Genomic DNA, 12,713 nt, shown 5'->3' with positions numbered 1-12,713 from the left:
GATTTGCTGAATCATTGCCATTTAAGCATCAATTTCTCATTCACTCAATTTTTTCCAACGATCCCCCACATGAATGAAATTGATCAACATTAAGAAACAATGACTCGACACGACTCGACGTAACAAGGTGATAGATTTCTATGATTGATACCTGCGTAGGATAGGTGGGTGTTGGCCTTTGAACCTTTCTTTGTGAGAATATATTTACTTTACTTACTAATCAGTAGACGCGATGTCTTTGAACTGTTCTGTCGTTTGTGTAAACAAGGATATATCTCACACATATATCTTTCCGGGATAGTTTCGGTTCTCATGGTTACGTTCATTTTGGCCGTGAACATCTGCCTGGCTCTGTAAGAGGTTTTAGAGATGTTACACCCAAATTTCGAGAATGTAAATTTTGATCTCGAAAGTCAGGCTCGTAAAGTGTAAGCTCGAAATAAGCATATTCATCATATAGTCAGCATTAAAGAGAAAGTCAAGGACAGTCTCGCTGAGTATGAAAACGACGATGTCGGAACTGATGAGCTCGGAGCTACTTGGTCTCGAAGGTGTTCCAAGGTTAAAAGTCGAGCTCGAAGCTACAATGACAAAGGTTCAACACTTGTATAAATCTCCTGGTTCATATTTTACCATTAGATAAGACGGTTCGAGCTCGGACATTGTGAGCTCAGAAGGAATGATCTCGACAAAGTTACTTGTTAAGACCAAGGAAAACTGAGGTAGCGAGCTCGTGATAGTTAGTCGATCTCGAAGGCATTCGAATATTTGAGGTCGATAGCCAAGTGTGAACATAGTTACTGTTTGAGAATCCCTATATCTATGGGGTTGGTTGTAATTTGTTAGTAAATCCCGAATATCGTGGGATTTATACGCATATTATATAATTATATGCATTTATTTGTATTTAATTTGAGATTTGAATAATAACTCCCCGAAATGTGAGGGGAGATAGGATTCATTTTAAGGATCTCAGATTTTCAGGGATAAAGCTGACGGTTACCAAAAAAAGTGATAATTTTGGGATTTTTGCAGTTAAAAACCCTTATTCAGAACCCCCATTTCTTGGCTTACACGATACGCTATTATTCGAAAAATCCTACCTTTGCATTATTTGCACTGAATCTGGGTTTGAAACCCATGACTAAAAATTTTGGAATCCAAATTTTATGTAGTATCAGCTAAACAATATCGCTAAGGCAACTAACTAGTGCATATATTCATACAGAAAGAAAGTACGTAAAAATGCATGAAGAAATAAAGATTGAAAAATCAAGGAAAGGAACTTACACACAAAAGCTTGCGGATATAGCGATGTTATCGACTGAAGGATCGGTTGCAAGAATGACTTCACAGAGTCGAAAGCATTGGAATTATTTTGTTTTCGTGGCTTGGAAAACATGCAAAGAATCTTTGGTTTTTCTTCTCCTTCTCCGGTGCGAACTTGTAAAGAGAGTGAAAGTGAAATGAAGAAGACGAAGTAGACATATTCATAGACCCCAGAGGATGCCAAGGGTCAGACTAATCTGGGTTGTTGGTTTGATATGGAGTCTGATCTAATGGTTGGGGTGTAAATATGGCAATGGCGGCAAAAAGCTGAAACGCAAAAAGACGTAGGCATGTCAAAAAGTACTCAAGTACCTGACTGCGCAATCCGTGGCTGCGCATGTCCACACTCGAGTGTAGTAGGTGGCTCGGTTTTTGGAAGAGGCAGTTCAAAAGTTTCATTCTCATAGGATTCGAACTGATACTTTTGAAGGGGCAAAATGTTACACCCAAATTTCGAGAATAGAAATTTTGATCTCGAAAGTCAGGCTCGTATAGTGCTAGCTCGGAATAAGCAGGTTCGTCATAATCAACTTTAATGAAAAGATCAAGAACAACCTTGCTGAGCAGTAAATGCGACAACATCAGAGTTGGTGAGCTCGGAAACTACATGGTCTCGGAGGTGTTTCGAGATTATAAGTCAAGCTCGAAGCTACAATGATAGTTGTTCAACACTTGTATAAATTCCCTGATTCCTTTCGTGCCATCAGACAAGACGGTTCGAGCTCGGGCATTGTGAGCTCGAAAAGGATGATCTGAACCATGTTACTTGTTAAAAGTCGAGGCGAACCGAGGTAGTGATGTCGTGATGGTTGATCGGTCTCGAAGGCGTGTGAATTGAATGTTCACAGTCGCAAGCTGAGTGTGAACATCTTTATTATTATAAAATCCCTATGTTTAAGAGATTGATTGTAATTTGTTGTTAAATCCCAAATATCATGCGATTTATACACGTACATAGTAACTATATGCATTTATTTAATTGATTTGTATAATAACTCCCCGAAATATGAGGGAAGATATTTGTTAAACCACTATATAAATAGAGTGGAACAATTCATTTGTAGAGGACGAAGAATTTTGTACTGGGAAGACTCTGTAAAATTGTTTCCAGAACGCTTTGAGAGAATTCCATAAAGTGAATAACACTGACTCGTGGATTAGGACTATGCAGATTTTAACTGCTCAACCACGTAAAGATCGTGTCTATTATTATTTGTTTCCTCTGGTTATTATGTTTAATTGCTCTACATTTTTAAGTTGACGAAAAACGGTGTCAACAATATTAATATAATTATTAAATATATTATATATTATTATAATAATGATATTTTATAACCTTTGAATTTGAATTTGAATTTGTATTAATTTAATTATTATATATGTAGTCTTATATTAAATAATGATATTTTATAATATTTAATTTATATTAATATAATTGATAAATATCTATTTTTAAGTTAGTTTTAAAAGTATATTCTGTTAAATATTTAGAATATTCCATTAAAGTTAACCAAACAAATCGTTAAAATTAAAAAATTCCGTCATCTATACACTTATTATATAGAAGATATATCTAATTTTATATTATATATTATTATAATAATGATAATTTATAACATTTGAATTTATATTAATATAATTAATCAATATCTAGTCTAGTATTAAATATTATTATAAAGATAATATTTTATAACATTTGAATTTATATTAATATAATTAATAAATATATATTTTTAAAACTTAAGCAAGAATTTCTATTATGTATATGATTTATTACCCCCTTGCTTTATTACCCTTTTTAAAGAGTACTTAAGTTATTTTAATAAATTAAAAACAGAAAGAAAGTCATTAATTAATCGAATTGTTTGAAAGTCAAATTCAAATATATTTTTAATAATAAGGGCAGGTAACCCAAAATATACGTAACAACCAAAAAAAAATCTTCAAATAAATAAATAAATAAATGTTATATATTTCGAAGCAAAAGGCACGTGAAGTGAAAGTCACAGGTGTGAGGAGGGAATTAAATGATGAGTGTGCCATTCATTGATCGTAAGCATAACTATAATGTCGTGATGAGTCAGGACTCCTTTTCAATTTCATGCATGCAAACTTCTCTCTAAACCCGGTTCCACTGGTGATCCGATAAACCCTCTCTCTCTAACTATTTTTAAAAATTAAACTCACTTCCTCTTTTTTTTTTCTTCTTTTTAATTTTTTGGAATTAATAATTCACGAGAAATCATTTAGCTACTGGTATATGAAACAAACTCATCATCATCATTATCACCATCATCCATGGCTTTTGCTTTCTTTACACTCTTCTTCTTCATGTGACTCACTGACACCTTTTTCTTCTCACATTATATATACATATTCTCAATTCGAATCCAAATCGAAAACATCATGCTCTCCTTGTTTATGTATTTATTTATGATTTAGGTTTCGTTTTGAATTTTGGGGAAAAGAGAGAGAATGGAGAAGAAGAAGAACAAGAAGAGCCAGAAAGGTGGTGCAGAGGAGCAAGTGAAGGAGAAGAAGAAATATCCGACTGGAGCTGAGCATTACGAGCTCTTTGAGGAGGTCGGCCATGGTGTCAGCGCTTCTGTACGCCGAGCTCTTTGCAAGCCCTTTAACGAGATTGTCGCCATCAAAATTCTCGATTTCGAGCGCGACAATTGTGATTTGGTACTCCTCTCTCTCTCTTGTTATTAATTGGATCGCACAAAATTTTGAATTTTGAATTAATTAAATATAGTTAGTATATTATTAATTTATGCATTCATAATTTTTTTTATGTTTGTGCTATTACTATTAATTTTTTGAGATTTTTTATTATCTAAGAAAATACACTCTTAATAAGTTGAATATTGGGATATATTTTGGAAATTATACCAGGGATTTGGGAAATTAAAAAGATGGGTGACGATTTCATTAGTGACCAGAAAGTGGTGAAAAATAGTCATAATTCTAGCTAAATACTCTTTAGGTTGAGTGGTAAGGTAAATACTATTATGAGCAAACTATTGAATATATATGAATAGAAAAGAGGTGTTTTTCTTTAGCTTTGCTTAATTAATAAGAGCCACTGATCCAGAAGTACGATACTTTACTAGACATTAGTCTTTTAAGTGCTTGAAGATATGAACTACTCACGGAATTGAATTATTATTACATTTTATAAGAAAAAAAATAACGAGTAACGATACAGTGCTTGCTTTTCTTTTATAAATAAGGTTGTTTATGTAAACGAATTGGGGGTTTGTTACCTGATATAACAAATTTATTGTCTAATTTTTCGGAGCAGTTTTATTCTTTGCTAGTCGCTTTCTCAATGAAGCCGCCAAGAGCTAGATAAGCATGCTCTTATGCTAGATAATAAATTATCTTAGATGGAAGAGATCCCTCTTTTTCATTCTCATTAATGATTCTTTTTAATATATAAATGTTATATATTTATCAGTTGTGACTGGACAATTGGACAATGATTTTCATGTATCGGTACAAAAAGTTTTATGTGTGGAATGCTCTGTTTTTTACGTCATAATATGCCTGTCATTGTAATATTTAGATGAGTGATTTGTTATTTCTTATATTTTTGTTTTTGTTTTTCTTTGAATGCTTTCTTCCAACAGGATAACATTTTTCGTGAAGCACAGACTATGACGCTGGTGGACCATCCTAATGTACTGAAGTCTCACTGCTCCTTTGTGAGTGGTCAATATCTGTGGGTAGTCATGCCTTTCATGGCTGGAGGATCTTGTCTTCACATATTGAAAGCTGCACACCCAGATGGTTTTGATGAAGTGGTTATAGCCACAATACTGCGTGACATATTAAATGGTTTAGTATATCTACATCATCATGGCCACATACATAGAGATGTCAAAGTAAGTCCCTTATAATTATTCCTCACTACTAAAAAATTCATGTTTTTTGTCACAAGTCATTATTAACTTTTCTCAAACTTTCTTTTGCTGCATCAAATGCATAATTCAATGCTCATTGTTATATAGGCTGGGAACATTCTGGTTGATGCACATGGTGCAATAAAGCTTGGGGATTTTGGTGTTTCTGCTTGCCTTTATGATTCAGGGGATAGGCAACGCGTAAGGAACACATTTGTTGGGACACCTTGCTGGTATGAATGTGATCCTAATATTTGTAATGAATGCACATTTAGGTGAATCAAGTCAGTGTCTCAGTTCCCTCTGGGTGACTTGATCGGAGGGAGTTATATCATATTGGCAGTGGCCATTGGTGGAGCTAAATTTGATGAAAAAGTTACAACGTGAAGAAATGATTCATTTTCATTCATAATATCATTTTTTTTTATTTGAAATCAATAATTTATTGAACCTTTTCTGTAGGATGGCACCTGAGGTCATGGAGCAGCTGCATGGTTATGACTTCAAGTTAGTCTTTACTATTTTGTTAAAATTGTAGTTCCGTGCATTCTGTAGTTTTTATTTTAACCGTATATGTTTGGTTGACGACTTTGGTGCAGAGCTGATATCTGGTCTTTTGGTATAACTGCAATAGAGCTTGCTCATGGTCATGCTCCTTTCTCAAGATACCCTCCGATGAAGGTGCATAGTTTGCTCAATACGCCACCATTTTAATTACAAATAGAGCTTATTCTAAACCAATTCAAAATGCAATTAGGTACTACTAATGACGCTGCAAAGTGGACCTCCTGGCCTTACAAATCCTTCGGATGATAGGTTTTCTAATGTATGATCTTTAACCTTTTAATATCTTATTTATACTTTTCATTCATTGTGATTATACATGTGAATGAGCTTCTTTCTCTTTGGTGTTTTTACTTCAGAGCTTTAGGCAAATGGTTGCTTCTTGCTTGATGAAAGACCCTACAAGACGCCCTTCTGCTAAGAAATTGCTAAAGCATTCCTTCTTCAAGCAAGCTCGGTCAAATGATTATATCCAAAGGAAACTTTTGGAGGGGCTACCTGTTCTTGGTGAACGCATTAAGGAATTGAAGGTTAACATTATGATCATTTTTTGTTAATTTTGACTCTTGAAGCTGTTCAACCATTTAGCCACCCATAATCTAACAATGATAGATCTATTTTGTTTTTTTAAATTATAGAGGAAAGACGAAGATTTGCTTGCACAACGAAAAGTACCGGATGATCAGAGGGAGGAGATGTCCCAGGTAGATTATATAAATGGTTTTTGTCATTTTCACTAGGATCACGCTACATTATTTGGGTTTAAAATGCATGAAAAGGTATATACTTTAAAGAGTCCTACGGTTTATGTCACTTTCGCTATTATAAATCACTTGATTAATTACTTCGAAAATGAACTCTCTAAGGCTCTAACCATTTAGACTAGTATAAAAGATGAAACCTTAGCAGTTAGGGGATTATTTGGTTATTGGAAAAAAGTAATAATAATAGCATCTCACAAGGGAGAAAATCTGTGCCTACGAAAAATGTGGGGGGATGGTTTGAGTTTCGAATGATAAGCATTGTGTTCTTAATTTAATCATATCGATTTGTTCATATTGTCCTAATAAGTTATAAAATATTACATTTATTCTTCTATCAAATAAGGTCATAGTCTGACATCATTTTATATGGTTGATTAGATCTTGTTGCAAATTTTGACTTATTTGTACATGATAAAATAAATATTTCTCATCGTATTAGATTAAATATTATGATATTCAATTCATGTAGGATTTCTAAAACAGAAGATAGCAGACCCAAAAAATGTAAGTGACACCTATTAATTATGTTCTAGTAATTGAATCGGTTCAACGATATTACAAACAACCCAACTGTGAGAATTTTTTTTTAAGCAAAATAGATCACACACTCGTACATACAATTTGGATTGATTTATAAAACTTTCAAGCTAATTTAGAAAAGGTTCTTGATCTGAAAACGATTTATGTTTTCTATCATTTCCTATATTAATTTATATAGAAGCAAAAGCAAAATGGATCACTCCATTTTGCAAATATTTTCTGAGGTATTGATATAAAATATGTGGATTTGCAAATTTTTAATCTAATGTAAAGAGTTTTGTTATTTGAAATTTGTACATGAGTATTTTAATTTTGTTAAATACATGTACAGAGGCAGGAATAAAATAGATCACATCTTATGCAAATTTCAATGGTATCTCTAGAAGATATTGATTAAAGATTATTTAAGCTAACTAAAACGGGAGATTTTTTTTCTTCTCATTTTTCTTCCAGATAAAATGCCCATATTAGTCCTTGCAATAGGCAGCTCAATCAATTGGAATCTTTTTTGTCACCGATAAAATATTCTGTGTATTTTCTTACTGCTCGTAGCTGTACAATGAATGGAGAAATGAAAATCTTGTGTATCACTTTGAAAGTTCTGTTATTTTTAAAATTTTATAGCATGTCCTCTTCTATTTTTTTTATACCAGTATTGGGTATGAATGCACTCACTTTCAAACATGGGAGTAATATAAAGATTCTTATTACAGCTACTCAGTGTCACAGCAACGGCTGTTTTTTTGTCTTATCCTCACTGTTTGGGTGTCTGGACATTGACCCACTAGGACTTTTTTCCTAAATGCTATTGTGAACAGCTATAACTTATACTTGATCTGTCTAATTATGTTGTAGAATGAATATAAAAGAGGAGTTAGTGGCTGGCATTTCGATCTCGATTTTGTTAAGGCTCAAGCTTCCTTGGTATGTAAATTATCATCCTTACTTCTCAAATGATAATGAAACTGAAAATATTATTATTAATAATCTTACGAAAGAATTTACTTGTCTCTCTATCAGATTGAGGAAGTCGATGACTCAATATCTGATAACAGTCAAACAGGAAGCTCAAGTTCTCTATCTGCTCTGGACGTAAGTGAAGAGCAATCACAAGTCCCAAGCTTACCGGAAATTGCTGATACGGTATTCTTACACACACACACACATATATATATATAAATGTATTTATATATATACACACATATACATTATTTAATGTGGACACATTACATTATTTAAAGGTTATCTTTCATGTTTTAAATAATTGCGTCAATATAAGCTGTACACTGGATAAGTATGTTGTCTGTATATTGATGTTTCTACCGGGTTTTTATTAATGGTGAACAGGAAATTCATGGTCTGGTTCAGATTCAGTCAGCTACTTTGCCATCACTGGAATCAACTATTCATGAGGACAAGTACGAAATGTTTTACATATCTCTTTCACACAAACATTCATATGCCCAAACATACATGCCTACTTATATTAATTTATAACTTTTTTTATATGTCAACAATGTATTTTGACAATGATACATGGCTGACCATTCAGTCAACCTATATGATTTATGACTGATAAATGTTTTGGCTACAGACTCTTAATTGGTCAAAAACCTTTGAACATTAGAAAATAAATCACTTTAACATTCATATTTAATACTTTATATCAACATATCAAAGGAGAGAGGTTTGTCATTCAGTTTGATAAAAGTTGGCTTTATGGTGTTTATGGAGGATCATTTCTCACAGTTTGTATGAATGAACTGTTTCTTTATTTCAAATTTTAATTTGGTGTCTGTTTCGTATATTTATTAAAAAAAAAAGTTTGATAAAATTTGGCCTTGTACTTCTTTTTATGGAAGAAGCTTATTTTGATTTTGGTTAACATCTTTAATTAGAAATTTACTGGGAAGCATATTTAGTTTTCAAATTCCTTATACTAGTATTATCAAATGAACGATATTGTTGGTTAATGAAGTTTATATTTTCCATTAAAAAAAAAAAAAAAAGAATCAAGCATGCTTACGTTTACGATTATTGTTGTGTTGTGTGACTGCTTCTATTGCTTGACATCTTATATGTTTTCTCATTGTTGTTTGATGCCTAGCTTGATGATATTATACTATCTTTATGATGGAGTAATTCCTATATTGATTAGCTTTGTTTAATACAATTAAATAACCAAGAGTATTTCTTTCCCAGTTGCCATCAACAAGTTTACTTTAGTTGGATTATAATGGAACCATTCTACCGAACTAAGCAAATGGACAATACGATTGAAAAATAAAATCAAGTGAAGTTATTTCATGAGATTCATTTTACCGCATATCTTTTTCTCATCGAATTGAATTATCACTAGATCATTCTGATTGATAATGTAAACCATTGTTGTCTCTATGTGGTAATGTATAATGAACTGTGGTTCACAAAAATTTCTTGAACCAATTTTGAATTTTCAGTGACAAGTTGCAAGGTCAACCACAGAGTAGTTCAAATTGTAATGCAGCAACAATTCCAATTCCGCATCCGGTAGATGATGTGGTTTCTGATGTTCCTTCAAGAGCATTGAAATCAGCAGGCAAGTGCTGATTTTTTTTTTTGTTCATTTTAGAATCTTGACAAAATTTACAAATCATACTTTTATAAATATTTAAATTAATCTATGCTTTTCAATTTGTTCAAATTTATCACGCTGAAGCAGACAGTGATGAACTTGATGAAAAAGCAAAGGCACCTGTTGTTCAGCAAAAAGGCCGTTTCAAAGTCACATCTGAGAATGTTGACATAGAAAAGGTGACTTGGATTAAATAGACTCATGCAAACCATCCCTTGTGAAAAGAGATTATTTTTCCTATTTTCTTTCTTATCAAAAGAAACTTCTTTGATTTCAGGTGGCCGCTACTCCTACAATGCAAAAAAGTAACAGCATGCAGGTTGGTATTTGTGGTTAGCAAGTGTAATTGTCGTAATTTACCTCTTATATCTGCAACTGCAGCCCTCCCTATAACGTTCAATTGAAAGTAAAGTTATATGGGGTACAATTCTAAATTGTGAAATGAATATCAGAAGCTTATCCTGTATTTTCTTCCTGCATTCTTCTTCTCTTCAAGGAATAATGGCAAGTTTTGATTTGATGTATGAACTGGCTTTTTGTAAGCGTAGCACTTTTAGGGTATTCCAACATTATTATTTTCAGTACGCAGTTAAAAGTTACTGTGGTCTTGGATTCAACTATGAATTCGACAGATGTAAATATGGGAGTTTAAGTGTCTAAACGTAAATCATTGGATGACCGACATCTCATATATATATATATATTTATATATATGCTGTGTCATACAGGTGATCACCCCATATCCACAAATTTCTCTACCATCAACTGTTCCTTCTCCTCTACCAACGTGTCTTCCATCAACATGTAATCCTCCTTCATCGAATCAGTTTGGTTACTCCCTTTTCTCGTTGTTGTACACTGCTTTGGAGACAAATATTGTACAGAGGGTATGTTTTAGCCACACATTTCTATTTTTGACATTCAAAATGAGTAGTTTTTTTTTATTAGTCACGTTTCTTTTCAACAGGACAGTATATTGAGTCTAATGAAGCACATTGGTGTAGGTAAGTGTACAGGTTTAATATTAATGTCCATTCAATTGCGTTATAATTTTTGTATCTGGTTTGTTTCTCACGTCTCTTGCCAACTGTGTGTAGCTGATGGAGGATGCACATCTAGTGCTATCCCGGAAAGAGCCATGGTACGTAATGATATGGTTTTAACTTAAATGTTAATCACCATTTACTTCCAAAAGTCTGGGTTTTTTAGAGTATCTGCATATTATGCGTGAAAATAAACTTTTGAAATCAACTGATGCACCTACAAAAAGGCAATGTGGACAGTGTTGTTTGTTCTAAAGGTCTCTTAAAATTTTGTTATCGAATTTTAAAATATGGATGGTTAAGATAATAGACCTGTACATATCCTAAATTAAGAATAAATTTTTCTCAAATTATATCTTAGATTGACTGCTGATGCATTAAAAACTGTAATATTTTGTTTGCAAAATATTGGGAGCACCATGGGATCCAAAATTGCTCAACAAGAAATGGAACTTGTTGGCTCTACTTTTCCCATTCCTGCCAATTTGTCATGACTAGGATAAATTTGAACTTCTTGTTTGCCTCCTTGTATCTTAAGCGCTGTTTTCCTTGAGGGATATGTCTCGTATGTTTACAGACATGTTACGAGTATATGACAAAAAATAAGTAATATAACGACCCAATATAATCCAGGCAACTTACCAAATTAGTTTCTTGTAGTGTTACACTGATCTTCTTCTAAAACTTTATAAGCTTTTTACTTTTATTTGGATGATATTGAGGCATGCTATGTGGCCTATAATTAGAGTTTTTTTCCCCCTATTGTAGCTGGAAGCTGCTTACGAAAAGGAAAAGGAGTTACTTCAGGAGATAGCTGACTTGAATTGGAGGTACTGAAACGGGTAAATACATGCTGTTATTACGATTATCATCATGAAAATTGTGACAGCTTTTGTTCTTTTTGCTATATGTAGGTTATTCTCTACCCTAGATGAGCAACAACATAAAACAACAGAAACTCAAGATGTTAATACTTCATATACCATCTAACATGTTCCTAAACTTTCAATGACCGTAGATTCTAGCTCATAATTTCAGGTTTGACTCTTTCTTCGGACCAGTGTCTTATTGATGCAGAACAATTTTTTTACTTGCCCTTCTGCACTGAAGTATCCCACCATGGAAATGAACTAATAATGGCTGTGGATGGTGAAAACATTAGGCTGCTTTACTAAATACTATGTAGAAGAATCTGTGCTTAGATTTACAAACGATATTAAAGTATGCACATGTTTGTAGTATGTACTACTTTCAGTGCTTAACTCTTTTAAATTGTAAATATGCATATGATTAAAGTTACATGGATTTATAGCCCTAATTGCTTCAGCTCTGTCCTTCCCCTTTTATCTCAACATTCTTTTTAATATTTATGTTAAAATTTTGTGAGTTAGTTTTAACTCAACTTTAAAATTTTGACATACGACATTGGTGAACCTGTGTGTCCGTCAATTTCTATTTCTTTTATTAATAAAATCAACCATTCATAATTATTAAACATCCATTTCTGAAATTAAATGTTCCAGTTCCTCTAAATGTCCGCAAGCCCTATGTTCTCCCATCTTGAAAAGATCAAGATGTGGAGGCTATAGTCAAAGGCTATTGTCTGTGTAGGAAGTGGCAGGCGGTAGCATCAACAACATTGGTGTCATTGTATTGTTCCACTTCCACATAGACGAAAACCCTGTCTTGAGAGATCTTGGGCTTTTGCCATGGCCTTTTCATGGTAGCTGTTTGATTTGATTTCATTTGTTTTACTTGAGTTTGCCTATTTATTTCCTTCACTCTTCCATAGAACAACTTGAGTACATATACAAACTTTCAAACTAAGGTGAGAACTTGTATTTTGAAGTATCAACTTAGTCCTTGACGAGGATAATGCCTATGACATTAAGTAGATTCCTAGTTAGAAAAAAGAAGAGAAACATCAAATGGCCTTGTCCAGTGTCCAAGA

At 33.1% G+C, this 12,713-nt stretch overlaps 1 protein-coding gene across 3 annotated transcripts; it reads left to right on the top strand.

Moving 5' to 3' along the window:
- The first annotated feature begins 3,370 nt into the window (after window positions 1-3,370).
- LOC133824023 (uncharacterized) lies at window positions 3,371-12,088 on the top strand. Of its 3 annotated transcripts, none has more exons than XM_062256884.1 (20): window positions 3,371-3,466; window positions 3,772-4,017; window positions 4,965-5,219; window positions 5,346-5,470; window positions 5,700-5,744; window positions 5,837-5,918; window positions 5,995-6,063; window positions 6,161-6,331; window positions 6,440-6,505; window positions 7,961-8,029; window positions 8,126-8,248; window positions 8,453-8,523; window positions 9,565-9,683; window positions 9,807-9,898; window positions 9,997-10,038; window positions 10,448-10,606; window positions 10,687-10,723; window positions 10,817-10,860; window positions 11,531-11,592; window positions 11,677-12,088. In XM_062256884.1, exons 2-20 carry the CDS (start codon window positions 3,805-3,807, stop codon window positions 11,750-11,752), a joined length of 1,920 nt encoding a protein of 639 aa, XP_062112868.1. In that variant the 5' UTR covers window positions 3,371-3,466; window positions 3,772-3,804; the 3' UTR covers window positions 11,753-12,088. The 3 variants fall into 3 exon arrangements, with proteins under 3 accessions (XP_062112868.1, XP_062112867.1, XP_062112866.1); XM_062256883.1 differs by having other exon boundaries at window positions 3,454-3,585; XM_062256882.1 differs by lacking the exon at window positions 3,371-3,466 and having other exon boundaries at window positions 3,686-4,017.
- The last annotated feature ends 625 nt before the right edge of the window (window positions 12,089-12,713 follow it).

The sequence above is a fragment of the Humulus lupulus genome, chromosome 3 (assembly GCF_963169125.1).
Source record: "Humulus lupulus chromosome 3, drHumLupu1.1, whole genome shotgun sequence".
Classification (NCBI taxonomy): Eukaryota; Viridiplantae; Streptophyta; class Magnoliopsida; order Rosales; family Cannabaceae; genus Humulus; species Humulus lupulus.
The sequence above is the reverse complement of the archived record's forward strand: the minus strand, read 5'-3'. Positions and strand labels throughout refer to the sequence as shown.

Bases quoted from the DNA above. Each gene is read 5' to 3' on its own strand.
- LOC133824023 (XM_062256884.1), top strand. From the start codon at position 3,805: ATGGAGAAGAAGAAGAACAAGAAGAGCCAGAAAGGTGGTGCAGAGGAG. The intron at 6,064-6,160 runs GTATGATCTTTA...TTTTTACTTCAG, and splicing joins CGGATGATAGGTTTTCTAAT to AGCTTTAGGCAAATGGTTGC. The intron at 6,506-7,960 runs GTAGATTATATA...ATTATGTTGTAG, and splicing joins AGAGGGAGGAGATGTCCCAG to AATGAATATAAAAGAGGAGT.